Genomic DNA, 20,465 nt, shown 5'->3' with positions numbered 1-20,465 from the left:
CTGTATTTATTTATGGTTATTTGTTAAATCAAGTACTGTTAGACATGAAATAGGAAGTGTTTAACATAAATGTTATGGCTACTCACCATTGTAGCTCGCTCCTGGTCAATGATACGAGCCTCTTCTTGCAGTGGAAAACTTGCAGCCAACAAACACCGTGGAACCTAAAGGAATGAAATTAAACATTAACATTTCGCCTCGACCAATTTTCACACGTACAACGCAACGCGGCTACACTTCTGCTATTACAAACGTAAATCTCCTTAAACACAATGAGTGTTACTTACCGTGTACGCTCTAGACGGTCCAGTTGCAAGCAGAAAATAAAGATATTTCTGTTGATAATCGTCGCTGCTCAGCGGCTCACGGCCATCGCGCCAACGGATTTGAATTTTGGCGGAGGTTCGGGCAATTACGTCATATCCGCGGCACATGACTGCGACGTAATACCCGCTTATCTGAAACGGCAGTTAAAAGTAGAGTTACATCAAGTTTTCTTGGAACCTAAACGAATGAAAGAAAACTATCATTTGGCCACAACCAAGATTCACAGATACAACACAACGTGCGGGGTTGAGGTTAAAGATTGAGTGAAGGGCCCTCGTTTTAAACTACTGTTTTGAAAAGGAGTGGAAACAAGTAAGACGTATTTAATTTATTTAATGGGAAGTAGTAAGACTTATTAAATTTATTTAATCTACTTTTCTTCCCAGGCAAAATTTGATGTGCTGCAATTCCAAATTTCCAAAGTGAATGAAGGAATGAAGTCCTTTAAATTATGATTTTGTATAAATACTAGGCATAAACACAAAATCGACGGCACAAAATGGGCAGACTTTACTTGTTTGAAAAGGACTGGTTACAAGACAGACTTTTTTAATTCATTTAATGGGAAGAAAACTTATTTAGTTTAATTGATCTATTTTTGTTCCCTGGCAAAATTCGATTTGCTGCAATTCCAAATTTCCAAAGTGAATGAAGGAAAGAAGTCGTTTAAATTATGATTTTGTTTAAATACTAGGCATAGACACAAAATCTACGGCACAAAATGGGCAGACTTTACTTGTTTGAAGAGGACTGGTTACAAGACAGACTTTTCTGATTTATTTAATGGGAAGAGGACTTATTTAGTTTATTTAATCTATTTTTGTTCCCTGGCAAAATTGGATTTGCTGAAATTGTATTTTGCCAAATCTTGACTTGAGACCTGATAGGAAGTATTAAACGCTTAGTTAAATCAATACAAGTTGGTAATAAGAGCGAGTAATGTTGGTTGAACCGATGAATGAAGGTTGAAAGCAATTTAAATTATGACTTTGTATAAATACTAGATATCAACAGAACATCTACTGCGCGAAATGGGCAGAGTTTACTTGTTTGAGAAGGAGTGGCTTATTCAAAACTAAGATTTATTTAATCTGTTTGTTCCCAGGCAAAATTGGATGTGATGCAATTCCAAATTTCACCACATGATGGTGCCCAATTTTGACTTCATAGGACATATTAAACACTTAGCTTGTTATTATGTTCAAGGTAATCAGATTTGTTTATTATTCTAATGGCCTCTTCAAAACTATTCTGGATTACTACTTTGGATCTATTCTACATTACTTGGCAACAACATACTCTGTAACAGATTAGGCAGTATAATCATATATGTTAACTTGAGAGTGCCCACACTCAATCTACTTATCGTGATGTGTTAAATCAATTACTGTTAGACATTATTTGTCTGATAATCTACCAAATCTTTGAATTGAAGAATTTGTGATTTAATTAATAGCTTGTTGTTATGTTAAGGGTAATCGTACTTGTATATAATTCTAATGGCCTTCTTTTGAAAACTATTCTGAATTACAACTTTGGATCTTATATTACTTTGCAACAATCTACTCTGTGACAGATTAGGCAGTATAATCACATATGTTAACTTCAGTGCCCACACTGTATTTATTTATGGTTATTTGTTAAATCAAGTACTGTTAGACATGAAATAGGAAGTGTTTAACATAAATGTTATGGCTACTCACCATTGTAGCTCGCTCCTGGTCAATGATACGAGCCTCTTCTTGCAGTGGAAAACTTGCAGCCAACAAACACCGTGGAACCTAAAGGAATGAAATTAAACATTAACATTTCGCCTCGACCAATTTTCACACGTACAACGCAACGCGGCTACACTTCTGCTATTACAAACTTAAATCTCCTTAAACACAATGAGTGTTACTTACCGTGTACGCTCTAGACGGTCCAGTTGCAAGCAGAAAATAAAGATATTTCTGTTGATAATCGTCGCTGCTCAGTGGCTCACGGCCATCGCGCCAACAGATTTGAATTTTGGCGGAGGTTCGGGCAATTACGTCATATCCGCGGCACATGACTGCGACGTAATACCCGCTTATCTGAAACGGCAGTTAAAAGTAGAGTTACATCAAGTTTTCTTGGAACCTAAACGAATGAAAGAAAACTATCATTTGGCCACAACCAAGATTCACAGATACAACACAACGTGCGGGGTTGAGGTTAAAGATTGAGTGAAGGGCCCTCGTTTTAAACTACTGTTTTGAAAAGGAGTGGAAACAAGTAAGACGTATTTAATTTATTTAATGGGAAGTAGTAAGACTTATTAAATTTATTTAATCTACTTTTCTTCCCAGGCAAAATTTGATGTGCTGCAATTCCAAATTTCCAAAGTGAATGAAGGAATGAAGTCCTTTAAATTATGATTTTGTATAAATACTAGGCATAAACACAAAATCGACGGCACAAAATGGGCAGACTTTACTTGTTTGAAAAGGACTGGTTACAAGACAGACTTTTTTAATTCATTTAATGGGAAGAAAACTTATTTAGTTTAATTGATCTATTTTGTTCCCTGGCAAAATTCGATTTGCTGCAATTCCAAATTTCCAAAGTGAATGAAGGAAAGAAGTCGTTTAAATTATGATTTTGTTTAAATACTAGGCATAGACACAAAATCTACGGCACAAAATGGGCAGACTTTACTTGTTTGAAGAGGACTGGTTACAAGACAGACTTTTCTGATTTATTTAATGGGAAGAGGACTTATTTAGTTTATTTAATCTATTTTTGTTCCCTGGCAAAATTGGATTTGCTGAAATTGTATTTTGCCAAATCTTGACTTGAGACCTGATAGGAAGTATTAAACGCTTAGTTAAATCAATACAAGTTGGTAATAAGAGCGAGTAATGTTGGTTGAACCGATGAATGAAGGTTGAAAGCAATTTAAATTATGACTTTGTATAAATACTAGATATCAACAGAACATCTACTGCGCGAAATGGGCAGAGTTTACTTGTTTGAGAAGGAGTGGCTTATTCAAAACTAAGATTTATTTAATCTGTTTGTTCCCAGGCAAAATTGGATGTGATGCAATTCCAAATTTCACCACATGATGGTGCCCAATTTTGACTTCATAGGACATATTAAACACTTAGCTTGTTATTATGTTCAAGGTAATCAGATTTGTTTATTATTCTAATGGCCTCTTCAAAACTATTCTGGATTACTACTTTGGATCTATTCTACATTACTTGGCAACAACATACTCTGTAACAGATTAGGCAGTATAATCATATATGTTAACTTGAGAGTGCCCACACTCAATCTACTTATCGTGATGTGTTAAATCAATTACTGTTAGACATTATTTGTCTGATAATCTACCAAATCTTTGAATTGAAGAATTTGTGATTTAATTAATAGCTTGTTGTTATGTTAAGGGTAATCGTACTTGTATATAATTCTAATGGCCTTCTTTTGAAAACTATTCTGAATTACAACTTTGGATCTTATATTACTTTGCAACAATCTACTCTGTGACAGATTAGGCAGTATAATCACATATGTTAACTTCAGTGCCCACACTGTATTTATTTATGGTTATTTGTTAAATCAAGTACTGTTAGACATGAAATAGGAAGTGTTTAACATAAATGTTATGGCTACTCACCATTGTAGCTCGCTCCTGGTCAATGATACGAGCCTCTTCTTGCAGTGGAAAACTTGCAGCCAACAAACACCGTGGAACCTAAAGGAATGAAATTAAACATTAACATTTCGCCTCGACCAATTTTCACACGTACAACGCAACGCGGCTACACTTCTGCTATTACAAACGTAAATCTCCTTAAACACAATGAGTGTTACTTACCGTGTACGCTCTAGACGGTCCAGTTGCAAGCAGAAAATAAAGATATTTCTGTTGATAATCGTCGCTGCTCAGCGGCTCACGGCCATCGCGCCAACAGATTTGAATTTTGGCGGAGGTTCGGGCAATTACGTCATATCCGCGGCACATGACTACGACGTAATACCCGCTTATCTGAAACGGCAGTTAAAAGTAGAGTTACATCAAGTTTTCTTGGAACCTAAACGAATGAAAGAAAACTATCATTTGGCCACAACCAAGATTCACAGATACAACACAACGTGCGGGGTTGAGGTTAAAGATTGAGTGAAGGGCCCTCGTTTTAAACTACTGTTTTGAAAAGGAGTGGAAACAAGTAAGACGTATTTAATTTATTTAATGGGAACTAGTAAGACTTATTAAATTTATTTAATCTACTTTTCTTCCCAGGCAAAATTTGATGTGCTGCAATTCCAAATTTCCAAAGTGAATGAAGGAATGAAGTCCTTTAAATTATGATTTTGTATAAATACTAGGCATAAACACAAAATCGACGGCACAAAATGGGCAGACTTTACTTGTTTGAAAAGGACTGGTTACAAGACAGACTTTTTTAATTCATTTAATGGGAAGAAAACGTATTTAGTTTAATTGATCTATTTTTGTTCCCTGGCAAAATTCGATTTGCTGCAATTCCAAATTTCCAAAGTGAATGAAGGAAAGAAGTCGTTTAAATTATGATTTTGTTTAAATACTAGGCATAGACACAAAATCTACGGCACAAAATGGGCAGACTTTACTTGTTTGAAGAGGACTGGTTACAAGACAGACTTTTCTGATTTATTTAATGGGAAGAGGACTTATTTAGTTTATTTAATCTATTTTTGTTCCCTGGCAAAATTGGATTTGCTGAAATTGTATTTTGCCAAATCTCGATTTGAGACCTGATAGGAAGTATTAAACGCTTAGTTAAATCAATACAAGTTGGTAATAAGAGCGAGTAATGTTGGTTGAACCGATGAATGAAGGTTGAAAGCAATTTAAATTATGACTTTGTATAAATACTAGATATTAACAGAACATCTACTGCGCAAAATGGGCAGAGTTTACTTGTTTGAGAAGGAGTGGCTTATTCAAAACTAAGATTTATTTAATCTGTTTGTTCCCAGGCAAAATTGGATGTGATGCAATTCCAAATCTATCTGAAACGGCAGTTAAAAGTAGAGTTACATAGTTTTCTTTTTTAATCAACACAATCATTTACAACCGTTGACCAGAAAGAATCGTCGAAATTCGACGTCCCCCACAAACGCCACGCTCACTCGCTTTTCAGGGCAACAAAAGTACTTCTTTTTAAAAACGATGAGTTGTACTTACCGTGTACGCTCTGGACGGTCCAGTTGCAAGCAGAAAATAAAAATATTTCTCTTGTTAGTCGTATGTTACCATCCGCTGTGTCTTTGTCAACATCGCCGCCATTTTCCTACTTCCTGCTGCGAGCCACGCCCACGGATTTAAATTTGGGCGGAAGCTCTTTCCATTGGCGTCGTTTTCGCGTATAGCAAATCCGATTGGTTGGGAAGGGGGCACGGTTATGCAGCCGAGGGGTCCTGTGATCGGTGGGATGTAAAGTAGGCGTCGACGTCACGTCCGCGTCACGTGACCACGACGTGGCAGACGATATAGCAACCGCTGTTTTGTTTAGTAGATTTACAGTTGTTATGCATTGGCATAATGGTGTGCACTCAAAATAGATTTAAATAAATTAAATATTTCTTCTGCCCACTCCCTTTTAAACAAGTTAACTCTGCCCACGTCCATTGACGTCTTGTCTGCGTCACGTGACCACGACGTAGCGACGTCATGTAGTAACCGCTGTTTTGATCAGTAGACTTACAGTTATTATGCGTTGACATAATGGCGCACTGGTTAGCATGGCCACCTCTTAAGCATGATGTTGCGGGTTCGACGCCTGATCAATGTTAGCATGGAGTGAGCTTAAGTGCATGGCGCTGAAGATTTGAATCTTTGAAATGCGCTGAGGTCTGACATATCAGGCAGAATGGTTTGCCATCACGTTCAACAAAAAATAGAAACTTTCCCACTCTGATTAAAACGTCCTGTGTTCATCTACGTATTTTCGTTTTGCTGTGCATCTTTTCCCTGCCATTTCAAGAGCCCAATTGACACTCATAGTTTAAAGAAATGTGTTTGCCCATCCTACTTTGTGGAATTTCACCACATGCGCTTTTGACCAAAATACCAAATTGAACTCAAGTGAAGCCAACACGCACAACCCCCCCCCCCCCACACACACACACACACACACAAATGTTGATATGAACATAAAAGAGCCGCATGCGGTTCGGGAGTTGCGGCTTGGCCAAACCTGTACTATACAACTTTATTTGTATAAAATTTTCACAACAGCTGTCACACAAACAAAGCGGGAAAAACCGAAGACGTGCGTGTTCCGCCCACGCTGGATTTATTTGCACCTTTGAAAAGACACCGTATTGCCGCAGATGTGGCAAAGAGTACTTTTGGGCATCTGAGACGGAAGGATGTCCAAAGCATCACGTCACCTGCTCTGGTAGGCATGGTCGTGGGACGTTGAGGTCAACCGCTTTGGGGTTGGCTGAATCTTTGATCGCAGGATGCCACACACTTGAAGACAGAAGCAGAAAAGCAGAGCTAAATGCAAAATGTACTCACCGGTGACTCCAATTTTTTTCCGCCCTGAAGAAACAGCTGGACGGGTGGCCCCGGCTGGCCAGTGGGACTCTTGTTATTCTGACCCTTTTTAGTGCGCGTTTGGGGCAACAACCGTTTTTTGTGGCGCTCTCTTCTGGTTCAAAAGTGCCCTGCATGTGAATTTGCTTTTCCTGCCTTCTGATTGGATGAGCGCCGGTGTGACGCGGTGCCTCTGTCACCGTGGCGGGGGGTATACGTTGGCATCGGAGCGTCTGCCAACGTCTGAGACCGGCTGGCAGTGTATCGGAGGTGTCGAGTGCGGTGCCGCTGGAGCTCACTCACCAGCTGGTGTTAGGGCCACAGAATGAAGGCCAAGGAGAAGAATAGAAAGAGAAACAGAAACTTCTCCTCCAATTGTTTGATTTGTCTCTTCTGAGCTTCGATGAATTCTTTCAGCTCTTTGTTCCTCTAGGACGGACAAATGGAAAGTGGCATTCAAAAGCCAGTAAGCGTGCAAGTAAGTGCCGGGCTGGCTTTGGGCCCTTACCTGTTGCGCGCTGTGCAGCAGATCCATTCTCTCTTGGAGGATGCAAGCGTCGCGCTCCCTCAACTCGCACATCAGGGCTCGCTTCCATTGGTCCACGGCGCTCCTAAGCTCTTCTCTCTGATCCGCCGTCAGCACGTCATTCACGCCAGCGTGGCTGGCTTTTTCGCCGTCCGTGGCGGGGCAGTCCCGCTGCGGTAGCGCCTCGTACAACATGGCCTCCAGCTCCAGGATCCTCTGGGCCGCAATCCTCGTCCATCAGTGGTCCGGCGGGAGATTTGAGGGCGGCTTACCTTATGAGCCTGGTCCATGGAACACTTCCTGAAGTCCAACTCTTCATCCAGGTAGCCCTTCTGCTTGCAGAACATATCCTAGCACAGCTCAAGGTCAGAATTGTTGGGGCACATTGCCGGAGTTCCCCTTGGCTGATGTCGCGTGTCTGTCTACCTTCTCACTTTCAATGTCCAACATCTTCTGTTGAAGTGCTGACTTGGTCACTTTGATGTATTCTAACCACTGAGGAAAGGCTGCTGTCACATAAGCAGAATGCGAGAGCGTGCGTGGACGTGCGCGTTACCTTCTCGGCTAGGGTGAGAAGGGTCCTGGCGTGAATCACGACCACCTGCTCCTCGTTGGTGAGATTCTGCAAGAGCCCAAAGGCACAGCGTCAACAAGCTTCTTTCAGCGCAAAGCCTTCCAAAAGTCACATTTGAGCCGCCGAGTCTCGTGGAGTGCGAACATAAGGAGTTCGACATACACTTACGGCGTTATAGCCCAGGATGTCCAGCTTCTTCATCAGATCACTGATGACGATGTCCGGGGGAAAGGCGCAAGGAGCAATGTAAGGTGTTCTGGGACCTCGGGTTAAGGTTAGGGTTGCGAGGGACGCCTTACGTACGCTCACGCCCTCGGCCTCGCAGTAGATCTGCAAAGGGCTGAGGCCGTCTGGGAAACGGACTTGCAGAAACTTCAAGACGGGGGAGCGCCACTCCCTCTCCTGAAAGGCAGAGGCATGCATCCGTCCGTCCGTCCGTCCGTCCGTCCGTCCGTCACATCTCTGGCCTCAACACGCTTGTGCGAGTCTTCCCACCTCCAGCTCCAGGATGCGGAACTCAAGCAGTTCGTTTTGGTCTCGGATATCCTGGATGTGCTCTTTCAGACGCGCTTCTTCCGCCTCCATCCGCCTGACCTGAAAAGACAGTCAGACCTCATCTGCGGGGCTTCCCGACGGGTGTGACGCCAAGCGACTCCGCCCAGCGCCTTTCTTTCCGTCACCTTTTCGGCCAACTGCTGATTGCTCTGACGCAGCAGCTGCTTCTCCTCCACCCACTTGACATTCTAGAAGAGACAAACGCGTGGACAGCTTTGGAATGTTGTGTCATTTTCATCCACAAATTCTTTGGTTGACTGGAAAATGACATTTGCTTTTCTCCGCATTTTCCCAGCCACGTTCGGGGGGGGGGGGGGGGGGGGGGTTGGTCCAGTAATGCCAGACGAATGAGTGACTGAAGAATGTAGCTATTTTGTCTGAGAAAAAGGTGTGCTCATTGATGAGCTTACCTGTCCTTGTTGCTTCAGCGCTGACTCCAGATCTGCTACTCTGCTTTGATAGTGACCCATTTCTACCATCAGCTTTTCTCTGGTCTGAAAGGAGGAGGAGGGAGGCTCCTCCTCCTCCTTTCAGACCAGAGAACACCCGAGGCTGGGTGAGAACGGGGAGGCTGCGACCCGGCCGGGGGTTGCGGAAAGGGGCGCCACCTTGATCTCCTTCTCGGCGTCGTAGTCCCCTTCGCTGGTCTGGGCTAGCAGAGCGTAGGCTCGTTGCAGCGCTTGATATTCTTGCGTCAGCTGGCGGTAGCGAAGCTCCGCCTCTTCATGCACACACCAATGCAACACAGCACTAGTACCAGAATCAGTCAGACCGGCGACAAAGCACCCGCGACGCAAAGACGAGTCCGATTCCAGGCTGAAGAGGAATGTTTGGTGCCAATACGCTGGCAGAAATGGCGGGCTACCTCTTCGGGTTCCGTGTCGGGGGTTCTGTCGGTGTGAAAAGACAAGGACGATCCGTCCGAGTCCACCAACACGTCTTCGTCGTAGCCGTAAAATGTTTCGATGACCTGCGGGCGCGGAAGCAAACATCTCTCTGAACAAACTGAAGCGACACCTCACGATGAATCGACGAGAGGAACGATAGCGAGAAAAAGGCCATTTCATCTTGCGCAACACCAAGCAGCCGCAAACAAACAGACTCACCTTGCAGGACCTCACGCTTTGTTCCTCCTCAGAGATTCTCGACGTCGGTATCGTAGCAGCAAATCTCTCTCCTGTCGACACAAATAATCCGCCTTTGAGATTCTTTGGATGCAAAGGGAACGAATGGCTCCGGCGCAGAAACAAACGCGACTCACAATGACATTTCTGACATGAGCTCCTGTCTCCAGAGCCTGAAAAACACGTCACCGGCGATGATTGGAGGGACGCTCGTCTTTTCCAAAAGTGACAACTACAGGGTGTGTCAGGGTTTTCCAGATTATCTTTATCGTATCATTATGTTGCTTTGACTTTGACTGCAACCTGTAATAAATAATATTATTTATCCCTTATTTATCCCTATCGCTTATCCCTTCCTACACAAAGTCGTAAAACACCCCTTGCTATGTTTTGACTAGAGGTCAAGGGCTTCCTCTATTCAATCCACTCTTACACCCACCCTGTTTCTCTTAATTAAAATGCTCGTGCAGGAGCCGAGAGTCAGACTTCATTCGTACAACGGATGGACTCTCCACCTGCAGGTGTCCAAAAGAACTTACTTGTCTCCCGTGTGGTTCTTGCAAAATAAGTTGGAGCGAGCGCAACTCTAACAGGGTGCATTTTGCCACTAGCTGCCTACGGACAATGACGTCGCGCTCGCGGCTCATGGTTGACGGGCTGAGCAGCCGGGCAAGTCCGTCGTTTTCAGCGCACAGCGAGTGGCAAAGGCGCTGACAAAACGGGAGCTTTGAGCTGCTGAAAACGGCAAAACAAGTCTAAAGCGTGTTCAAACGCGTGCGCACAATGCTCCTGCTTGAAAGGTCGGAATTTAAGGGGCCAATTTTTTGGATGGCGGCCGCCGGCCAAGCTTTGGACGGAAAAGGTTTCCTGGCGACAGCGAGCGAGCGCGGCGCTGCCGTACGTGCACCGAGTCGCCTGCCTGAAGACCTTGGACAAGTCGTCGATGATGTGCCGCTGCTCCACAACTTGAAGGAACTCCATTTCACCGTCCTGCTGGCCGCAACCGCGGTCCAGGTCATTGAGCGAACTAGGCCTTCTCTGTGGAACACAAATGCAGTGGACTCTGTTGGCACGCCGCCGTTGTCCGCGTCGACTTACCAAGCTTGCCATCTCCTCGTTCTCCTGGGTGACAAAGCGCACTTTGTTTTCAAGGCGGCACAGCACCAGCGAGAGTTCTTCATTCTTCCTGCTCAGGCGTTTGTTTTTGTACAGGAGTGGCAGAAACTGGCTTTCTGTTTCTCTCAGTCGCTTTAGCTGCAAGCATGAAGTGCGGGATGTGAAAGACGCACAACACGCGGGCCAGAACGTATCCATTCCTTTTGCATCGGTTTGAACGGAATCGTGGCTTTGGCTCCCAATAAAAGACATCTACCAGGCAACCGACGCGCCGCGCCGCTCAACTAATAAGCAAGCGCAATGGGTGCCTCGCTGGATGGCGCGCATCAAACGTAGCGCAAACCTTCAAGCGTGCCGTCAATAAATTACCAGTTCATTGCGCTCTTCAGAAAGCAGGGCGTTTCGATCCTCCAGTTTCCTGATGACTGCGCTGAGCTCAGCGATTTTCAGATGAAACCGTCGCGTGTCCCGATCCTCCTGAGACTGAAAACGCCCCGCAACACACACACACAAGCACTCGTTCAAAGTTCAAAACTGTTTTTGTGCTACCTTCCTCCAGCAACGAACTAAGTCATGCGTACTGCAAGTGTGTGATGAGGTGGCTTACGCAATGAAGAGGATTGCTAGTAGCGGCGTTGACCCCACTTCCAGGGTAGTTTAGGCCCGCCCTTTGGGAATCCCTCAGGGCAGCGATCTGCTGCTCGGCAGCCTGAGTCTGCAGCTGAAGGCGGTGGACGTGGCCGGCCCCAGGGCTTCATCCAAAACACTAACCGCTCTGTCTTTCAGCTTGATCTCATCCGTCTGGATGTACAAACGGGGAGCGCTCAGGCAGGCGGGCAAACTCATTTGCCAGAATTGTGACAAAAACAAAGAGAGCAACCGGCCAATTTTTTTCTTGAATCGACTAGAACACCTTTGCTGTGACAAAAGCGAAGCGAGCAACCGGACATTTTCTTCTTGTGAAATAGAATAGAATAGAATGCCTTAGGTGTCATTGCACTGCAGGTATACAACGAAATTGGGAACATAGCCACGCACCGCGCATCTGATCAGTCCTACCAGTCGGCGGATCTCCCTCTCGCAGTCTCTCTTGGTTCGGCTCAGCTCCTCCCGATGCTGGTGATGAGCCGATCGGAGCTCGGCCGCTCGGGACTGCCAGGCCTGCTGGGCCGCTGCCAGGGCTTCTTCCGCGCTCCTGGTGGAGGCGACGCCGCTCGGTCTCCCGACACCGCCGCGTCTCCTCCACCTCCGCCAGCAAAGCGCCCCCCCTCCTCACCTGAGCAGACATTGCGCCACACCGGGCCGTTGAGACCGCAACGGAGCGCCGCGACGCTTACTGGGGACAAGCTACACAATACGGTAGCGGCCGCATCGAAGCCCGACGTGGCGTGCGGATAGTCAGACACGGATAGAGCGGATCACCTTGTCCATGGAGCCGTCCCTCAGGCTGAGGACCAAGGCATTCAGTCGCTGGATCTCTCCATCTTTGATTTTGATCACTCTCATCAGCTCCATTTCATGCTGCCGCAGTAATGTCTCCCTGGTAATGGCTAACTCTTTCTGCTTCTCCTCATGGAGTTTGCTTTTGAGTTCCGTCATGGCGGCGGTGGCACGGTGGTGCTCCGCCCGCAGGTCCTGACTTCTCTCTCTCTCCAGACAGCTGACCTGACATGACTTAGACTTAGACTTAGACAAACTTTATTGTCATCTTGTCTGCACATGGTGCATACAAAACGAAATTCCATTGCATACGTCTTACAACAAAGTAGTGATATTGCAGTTGAATAGAAGTAACATATCCTATGAAAATATATATATATACATATACTATATATATATATATATATATATATATATTAAAAATAAGTATAAAGTGCAGCAGTGATAATTATGCAATAGTGCAAGTAGGCAAAACAGTATTCAAGAGTGTGCAGAGGAATGCTAAACCATGTATTAAACTTCTATTTAAAGGGTTTATACAAGTTCAGTAAAGTTGGTAGTGCGAGATAGTGCAAGATAGAGGTCCGTAGTGTCATAAAGTACAGTTCTGTGAATGTGTGATGCAGAGTTCAGTTTAGAGCTCAACAGTTCTAGTGTTCAACAGTCTGATGACAGCAGGGAAAAAGCTGTTGCAGAACCTGGTGGACCTGCAGCGGATGCTGCAAACCTCTTCCCAGAGGGCAGCAGGGAGAACAGTCCATGGTGGGGGTGTGATGGGTCATTGATGATGTTACGGGCACGGGACATGCAGCGCTGAGATGAAATGTCCTGAATGGAGGGAAGAGGAGCCCCTATGATCCTCTCTGCTGTCCTCACCACTCTCCTCACGTTCTTCCAATCGGAGGCGGTGCAGCCTCCACACCATACAGAGAGACAGCTTGTCAGAATGCTCTCTATGGTGCTCCTGTAGAACGTCCTCATGATGGGTGGGGGCAGGTGGGCTCTCCTCATCCTCCGCAGGAAGTACAAGCGCTTCTGTGCCCTCTTGACCAGTGCCGTAGTGTTCATAGTCCAGGTGAGGTCTTCTGTGATGTGGACCCCCAGGAATTTGGTGGTGCTGACCACCTCCACAGCTGAGCTGTTGATGATCAGTGGAGCGTGGTGAGGCTGTTTTTTCCTGAAGTCGACGACGATCTCCTTCATCTTCTCCTCATTCAGGATCAGGCTGTTTTCTCTGCACCAGCCCACCAGCTGCTCCACCTCCTCTCTGTAGTCCAGGTCGTTGTTGTCTCTGATGAGCCCCACCACCGTTGTGTCGTCTGCTGACTTCACGATGTGATTGGTGGTGAACCTGAGGACGCAGTCGTGTGTCATCAGGGTGAACAGCAGGGGGCTCAGGACGCAGCCCTGAGGGGAGCCTGTGCTGAGGGTGATGACATCAGAGGTGTTCTGTCCGACCCGGACTGACTGAGGTCTGTTGGTGAGGAAGTCTAGCAGCCAGTTGCGAAGGGGGGTGTTGAAGCCCAGGTGTTCCAATTTTCCTACCAGATGCTGTGGGATGATGGTGTTAAACGCTGAGCTGAAGTCCAGGAACAGCATCCGCACATGGGTGTTCTTCTCCTCCAGGTGAGCCAGGCTCAGGTGAAGAACGGAGGAGATGGCGTCCTGAGTGGAGCGGTTTTGCCGGTCGGCAAACTGGAACGGGTCAAATAATAGGGGGAGTCTGGAAACGATGTGACCTTTAAGCAGCCTTTCGAAGCACTTCATCATAACCGGAGTCAGTGCAACAGGCCGGTAATCATTAAATGAGGTGATTTGAGGTTTCTTCGGCACCGGAATGATGGAGGCAGTCTTAAAGCACGCCGGCACTGTGGCTTGGCCCAGCGAGGTGTTAAAAATGTCTGTGATGACCCCAGCCAGATGACTTGCACATTCCCTGAACACACGCCCAGGAATGTTGTCGGGGCCAGGGGCCTTACAGGGGTTGACTCTCCTCAGGGTCTTCAACACATCGGCGGAGTCAAGGCAGAGTACCTCCTCTTTCTGATGGGGGACAGTTTTAACTGCTGGAGTGCCGTTTAGTGCCTCGAACCTCCCAAAGAAGTTATTTAGACCATTTAGAAAGTCAGCATCAACTACACCCACCGTGGGGGGGGGGGGGGGGGAGGGTGAGTTGTAGTCTGTAATCGCCCGTATGCCTTGCCACATACTCCTGATGTTTTTGACGTCGTGGAAACGATCCTGAAATTTTCGACTGTGGTCTCGCTTCGCTATCCTTCCTGATGGCACGGTTCAAGTTGGCTCTCGCTGTCCTCAGTGTCTCCTTGTCGCCAGACTTGAAGGCAGAGTTCCGCGCTCGTAGCGTTTGACGTACCTCCTCAGTCATCCAGGGTCGTTGGTTGCCCCGGGTGATGATATTCTTAGTGGTGCTGACGTCCTCGGTGCATTTGTTGATGTAGGCTGACACAGTCATGGCACACGCATGTCTAATCTACATCGGGAAATCTGGGAGGGAGGGAGGGAGGCAGGCAGGGAGGCAGGCAGGGAGGCAGGCAGTGTCTGTCTGTTGAGGTTTTCACCTTGTTCTTCTCCTGCTGAAGTTCTAACTGGACGTCCATCAGTTTGGTTCTCAGCTCGTCATTGGCGGCCTGAAGGGCGTCCGTTCGCTCCGCCTTGGCCCGCCCTGCCGGAGCTCGTTTGGACATCTCTTACTCGAGTCTCGCCCGGTCGTCAGTCAGAGATCACAACATTTGTACCTGGAGAGCACAAACGCAGCGCTGTTTTCCACTGGCTTCGAACTCAACTTCAATCGGTACCGTAACTTACAACATCATAAACATAGAACTAGCTTGACTTATTCATTGAATAAATGCATTTGGTTCTTCAAAACTGCATCACGCAACATAGCGTGACCGAGACGGCCGTTATCCACCTGCGTGAAGTTATTTGGTGAAATGAATGAGATGTTTAAGACACCATCGTTCTGTCTCTCTGTAGATGAAGGGAAATAATCGATTGCTGAAGGTCCAAAGGTGTTGTGATAAACAAATAAACATATTAGTGATTAGTGACATATTTGTGATAAACATATTAGGCAGGATAATCACATATGTTAACTTGACTGCCCACACTGTATTTATTTATGGTTATTTGTTAAATCGAGTACTGTTAGACATGAAATAGGAAGTGTTTAACATAAATGGAAGACGAAAGGGGTACTCACCATTGTAGCTCCTGCTGGTCAATGATACGAGCCTCTTCTTGCAGTGGAAAACATACAGCCAACAAACACCGTGGAACCTAAAGGAATGAAATTAAACATTAACATTTAGCCTCAACCAACATTCACAGATACAACGCAACGCAAACTACACAAACGTAAATCTTTTTAAACACAATGAGTTGTACTTACCGTGTACGCTCTAGACGGTCCACTTGCAAGCAGAAAATAAAGATATTTCTGTTGATAATCGTCGTGTTTGTATCCGGTGTCTCGCTCAAGGCCATTGCGCCCACAGATTTGAATTTTGGCGAGAGTTCAGCCTATTGACGTCATTTCCGCGGTGTAATACCCGCATATCTGAAACGGCAAAGTTAAGAGTAGAGTTAAATAAAGTTTTTAGTCAACGCAATAATTTACAACCGTTGACCAGTCGAAATAATCGTCGAAATTTGGCGTCTGTGGCTGGAAGCAGACGCCGAGTTCGACGTTCCTCCCAAACGCCAAACTCCCTCGCTTTTCAGGGCTCAAAAAAAACAGTTGTAATTACCTTGTACGCTCTAGACGGTCAAGTTGCAAGCTGAAAACAAAAATATTTGCCTTGTTAGTCATCGTGTTACTAACCGCTGTGTCTTGTTTGCCAGAATTGCCGCTTTCCTACTTCCTGTTGCAAGCCACGCCCACGGAGTATAATTTTGCCGTGAGTTCCGCCTATTGACGTCATGTCCGCGTCACATGACTGCGACGTAATATTATCTAAAACTGTTTGTGCGGTATTGTGTTGTTCTGTGCGGTGTTGTGTTATTCTGTGCGGCGTCGTGTTGTTCTGTGCGGCGTCGTGTTGTTCAGTGCGACGTCGTGTTGTTCAGTGCGGCATGGTGTTGTTCAGTGCGGCATGGTGTTGTTCAGTGCGGCATGGTGTTGTTCAGTGCGGCATAATGTTGTTCAGTGCGGCATAATGTTGTTCAGTGCGGCATGGTGTTGTTCAGTGCGGCATGGTGTTGTTCAGTGCGGCATGGTGTTGTTCAGTGCGGCATAATGTTGTTCAGTGCGCCATAATGTTGTTCAGTGCGGCATGGTGTTGTTCAGTGCGGGATGGTGTTGTTCAGTGCAGGATGGTGTTGCTCAGTGCGGCATGGTGTTGTTCAATGCGGCATGGTGTTGTTCAGTGCGGGATGGTGTTGTTCAGTGCGGCATGGTGTTGTTCAGTGCGGCACAATGTTGTTCAGTGCGGCATGGTGTTGTTCAGTGCGGCATGGTGTTGTTCAGTGCGGCATGGTGTTGTTCAGTGCGGCATGGTGTTGTTCAGTGCGGAATGGTGTTGTTCAGTGCGGCATGGTGTTGTTCAGTGCGGGATGGTGTTGTTCAATGCGGGATCGTGTTGTACAGTGCGGGGTGGTGTTGTTCAGTGCAGGATGGTGTTGTTCAGTGCGGCATGGTGTTGTTCAATGCGGCATGGTGTTGTTCAGTGCGGGATGGTGTTGTTCATTGCGGCATGGTGTTGTTCAGTGCGGCATGGTGTTGTTCAGTGCGGCATGGTGTTGTTCAGTGCGGCATGGTGTTGTTCAGTGCGGCATAATGTTGTTCAGTGCGGCATGGTGTTGTTCAGTGCGGGTAGGTGTTGTTCAGTGCAGGATGGTGTTGTTCAGTGCGGCATGGTGTTGTTCAGTGCAGCATAGTGTTGTTCAGTGCAGCATGGTGTTGTTCAGTGCGGCATGGTGTTGTTCAGTGCGGCATGGTGTTGTTCAATGCGGCATGGTGTTGTTCAATGCGGGATCGTGTTGTTCAGTGCGGGGTGGTGTTGTTCAGTGCAGGATGGTGTTGTTCAGTGCGGCATGGTGTTGTTCAATGCGGCATGGTGTTGTTCAGTGCTGGATGGTGTTGTTCATTGTGGCATGGTGTTGTTCAGTGCGGCATGGTGTTGTTCAGTGCGGCATGGTGTTGTTCAGTGCGGCATGGTGTTGTTCAGTGCGGCATGGTGTTCAGTGCGGGATGGTGTTGTTCAATGCGGGATGGTGTTGTACAGTGCGGGGTGGTGTTGTTCAGTGCAGGATGGTGTTGTTCAGTGCGGCATGGTGTTGTTCAATGCGGCATGGTGTTGTTCAGTGCGGGATGGTGTTGTTCATTGCGGCATGGTGTTGTTCAGTGCGGCATGGTGTTGTTCAGTGCGGCATGGTGTTGTTCAGTGCGGCATGGTGTTGTTCAGTGCGGCATAATGTTGTTCAGTGCGGCATGGTGTTGTTCAGTGCGGGTAGGTGTTGTTCAGTGCAGGATGGGGTTGTTCAGTGCGGCATGGTGTTGTTCAATGCGGCATGGTGTTGTTCAGTGCGGGATGGTGTTGTTCAGTGCGGGATGGTGTTGTTCAGTGCGGCATGGTGTTGTTCCGTGCGGCATGGTGTTGTTCAGTGCGGGATGGTGTTGTTCATTGCGGCATGGTGTTGTTCAGTGCGGCATGGTGTTGTTCAATGCGGCATGGTGTTGTTCAATGCGGCATGGTGTTGTTCAATGCGGGATCGTGTTGTTCAGTGCGGGGTGGTGTTGTTCAGTGCAGGATGGTGTTGTTCAGTGCGGCATGGTGTTGTTCAATGCGGCATGGTGTTGTTCAGTGCTGGATGGTGTTGTTCATTGTGGCATGGTGTTGTTCAGTGCGGCATGGTGTTGTTCAGTGCGGCATGGTGTTGTTCAGTGCAGGATGGTGTTGTTTAGTGCGGCATGGTGTTGTTCAATGCAGGATCGTGTTGTTCAGTGCAGCATAATGTTGTTCAGTGCAGCATGGTGTTGTTCAGTGCAGCATGGTGTTGTTCAATGCGGCATGGTGTTGTTCAGTGCGGGATGGTGTTGTTCAGTGCGGCATGGTGTTGTTCAGTGCGGCATAATGTTGTTCAGTGCAGCATGGTGTTGTTCAGTGCGGCATGGTGTTGTTCAGTGCGACATAATGTTGTTCAGTGCGGCATAATGTTGTTCAGTGCGGCATGGTGTTGTTCAGTGCGGCATGGTGTTGTTCAGTGCGGCATGATGTTGTTCAGTGCGGCATGGTGTTGTTCAGTGCAGGATGGTGTTGTTCAGTGCGGCATGGTGTTGTTCAATGCGGCATGGTGTTGTTCAGTGCGGGATGGTGTTGTTCAGTGCAGGATGGTGTTGTTCAGTGCGGCATGGTGTTGTTCAGTGCGGAATGGTGTTGTTCAGTGCGGCATGGTGTTGTTCAGTGCGGCATGGTGTTGTTCAGTGCAGGATGGTGTTGTTCAATGCGGGATGGTGTTGTTCAGTGCGGGATGGTGTTGTTCAGTGCAGGATGGTGTTGTTCAGTGCGGCATGGTGTTGTTCAATGCGGCATGGTGTTGTTCAGTGCAGGATGGTGTTGTTCAGTGCGGCATGGTGTTGTTCAATGCGGCATGGTGTTGTTCAATGCGGCATGGTGTTGTTCAGTGCGGCATGGTGTTGTTCAGTGCGGCATGGTGTTGTTCAGTGCGGCATAATGTTGTTCAGTGCGGCATGGTGTTGTTCAGTGCGGCATGGTGTTGTTCAGTGCGGCATGGTGTTGTTCAGTGCAGGATGGTGTTGTTCAGTGCGGCATGGTGTTGTTCAATGCGGCATGGTGTTGTTCAGTGCAGGATGGTGTTGTTCAGTGCGGCATGGTGTTGTTCAATGCGGCATGGTGTTGTTCAGTGCGGGATGGTGTTGTTCAGTGCGGCATGGTGTTGTTCAGTGCGGCATAATGTTGTTCAGTGCGGCATGGTGTTGTTCAGTGCGGCATGGTGTTGTTCAGTGCGGCATAATGTTGTTCAGTGCGGCATGGTGTTGTTCAGTGCGGAATGGTGTTGTTCAGTGCGGCATGGTGTTGTTCAGTGCGGGATGGTGTTGTTCAGTGCGGCATGGTGTTGTTCAGTGCGGCATAATGTTGTTCAGTGCGGCATGGTGTTGTTCAGTGTGGCATGGTGTTCAGTGCGGCATGGTGTTGTTCAGTGCGGTATCGTGTTGTTTAGTGCGGTATCGTGTTGTTCAGTGCGGTATCGTGTTGTTCAGTGCAGTATCGTTGTGTTTTTCGTATTGTGTTGTGTTGTTCGTAATGTGTTGTGTTGTTCGTATTGTGTTGTGTTGTTCGTATTGTGTTGTGTTGTTCGTATTGTGTTGTGTGTTTCATATTGTGTTGTTCATATTGTGTTGAGTTGTTCGTATTGTGTTGTGTTGTTCGTATTGTGTTGCCTTTAACACTTAGCCTCTAACACTTAGCCTCTAACACTTAGCCTTTAGCACCTAGAAGGTAAATAAATAGGAAGGAAGGACTCACCGGTGGCGTCTTCGCCCACGTCCAAGCGTTGTACTTTGTATTTTCATCCTTCTGACAGTGGAAAACATAGCCAACAAACACCGTGGAACCTAAACGAATGAAAGAAAACTATCATTTGGCCACAACAGACATTCACAGATACAACACAATGTGACGTGCGGGGTTGAGGTTAAAGGTTGAGTGAAGGGCCCTCGTTTTAAACTACTTTTTTGAAAAGGATTGGGAACAAGTAAGACGTATTTAATTTATTTAATGGGAAGTAGTAAGAGCTATTGAATTTAATCTATGTATTATATTCTATTGTATTGTATTCTGTTGTATTCTTTTGGATTGTATTCACACTAACCCCACTAAAACTTCAGCCCACAAAAACTCGCCTCTGGCGCCTAGCCTCTGGCTTTTAGCCTCTAACACTTAGCCTTTAACACTAAGCCTAGAAGGTGAATAAATAGGGTTAAAGGTTGAGTGAAGGGACCTCGTTTTAAACTACTTTTTTGAAAAGGAGTGGGAACAAGTAAGACGTATTTAATTTATTTAATGGGAACTAGTAAGACTTATTAAATTTATTTAATCTACTTTTCTTCCCAGGCAAAATTTGATGTGCTGCAATTCCAAATTTCCAAAGTGAATGAAGGAATGAAGTCCTTTAAATTATGATTTTGTATAAATACTAGGCATTAACACAAAATTGACGGCACAAAATGGGCAGACTTTACTTGTTTGAAAAGGACTGGTTACA

General features: G+C 46.3%; 1 protein-coding gene across 1 annotated transcript; it reads right to left on the bottom strand.

Annotated features, from left to right (window-relative positions):
* Positions 1-12,176: 12,176 nt before the first annotated feature.
* On the bottom strand, positions 12,177-14,969 carry LOC148378375 (janus kinase and microtubule-interacting protein 3-like). Its single transcript, XM_088367945.1, has 2 exons — positions 14,798-14,969; positions 12,177-12,443 (listed from the first exon to the last, which is right to left on the bottom strand). The coding sequence occupies exons 1-2, from the start codon at positions 14,921-14,923 to the stop codon at positions 12,177-12,179; spliced, it is 393 nt and encodes a 130-aa protein (XP_088224071.1). The 5' UTR covers positions 14,924-14,969.
* Positions 14,970-20,465: the final 5,496 nt, after the last annotated feature.

This window comes from Syngnathus floridae, unplaced genomic scaffold (genome assembly GCF_059516105.1).
Source record: "Syngnathus floridae isolate MCC-2025c unplaced genomic scaffold, RoL_Sflo_1.0 HiC_scaffold_50, whole genome shotgun sequence".
NCBI lineage: Eukaryota > Metazoa > Chordata > Actinopteri > Syngnathiformes > Syngnathidae > Syngnathus > Syngnathus floridae.
This window is presented reverse-complemented; position numbering and strand designations above follow the sequence as displayed.

Coding starts and splice junctions, on each gene's coding strand:
- LOC148378375 (XM_088367945.1), bottom strand. CDS start 14,923: ATGTCCAAACGAGCTCCGGCAGGGCGGGCCAAGGCGGAGCGAACGGAC. Junction 12,444..14,797: donor TTCAGCAGGAGAAGAACAAG/GTGAAAACCTCA, acceptor AAGTCATGTCAG/GTCAGCTGTCTGGAGAGAGA.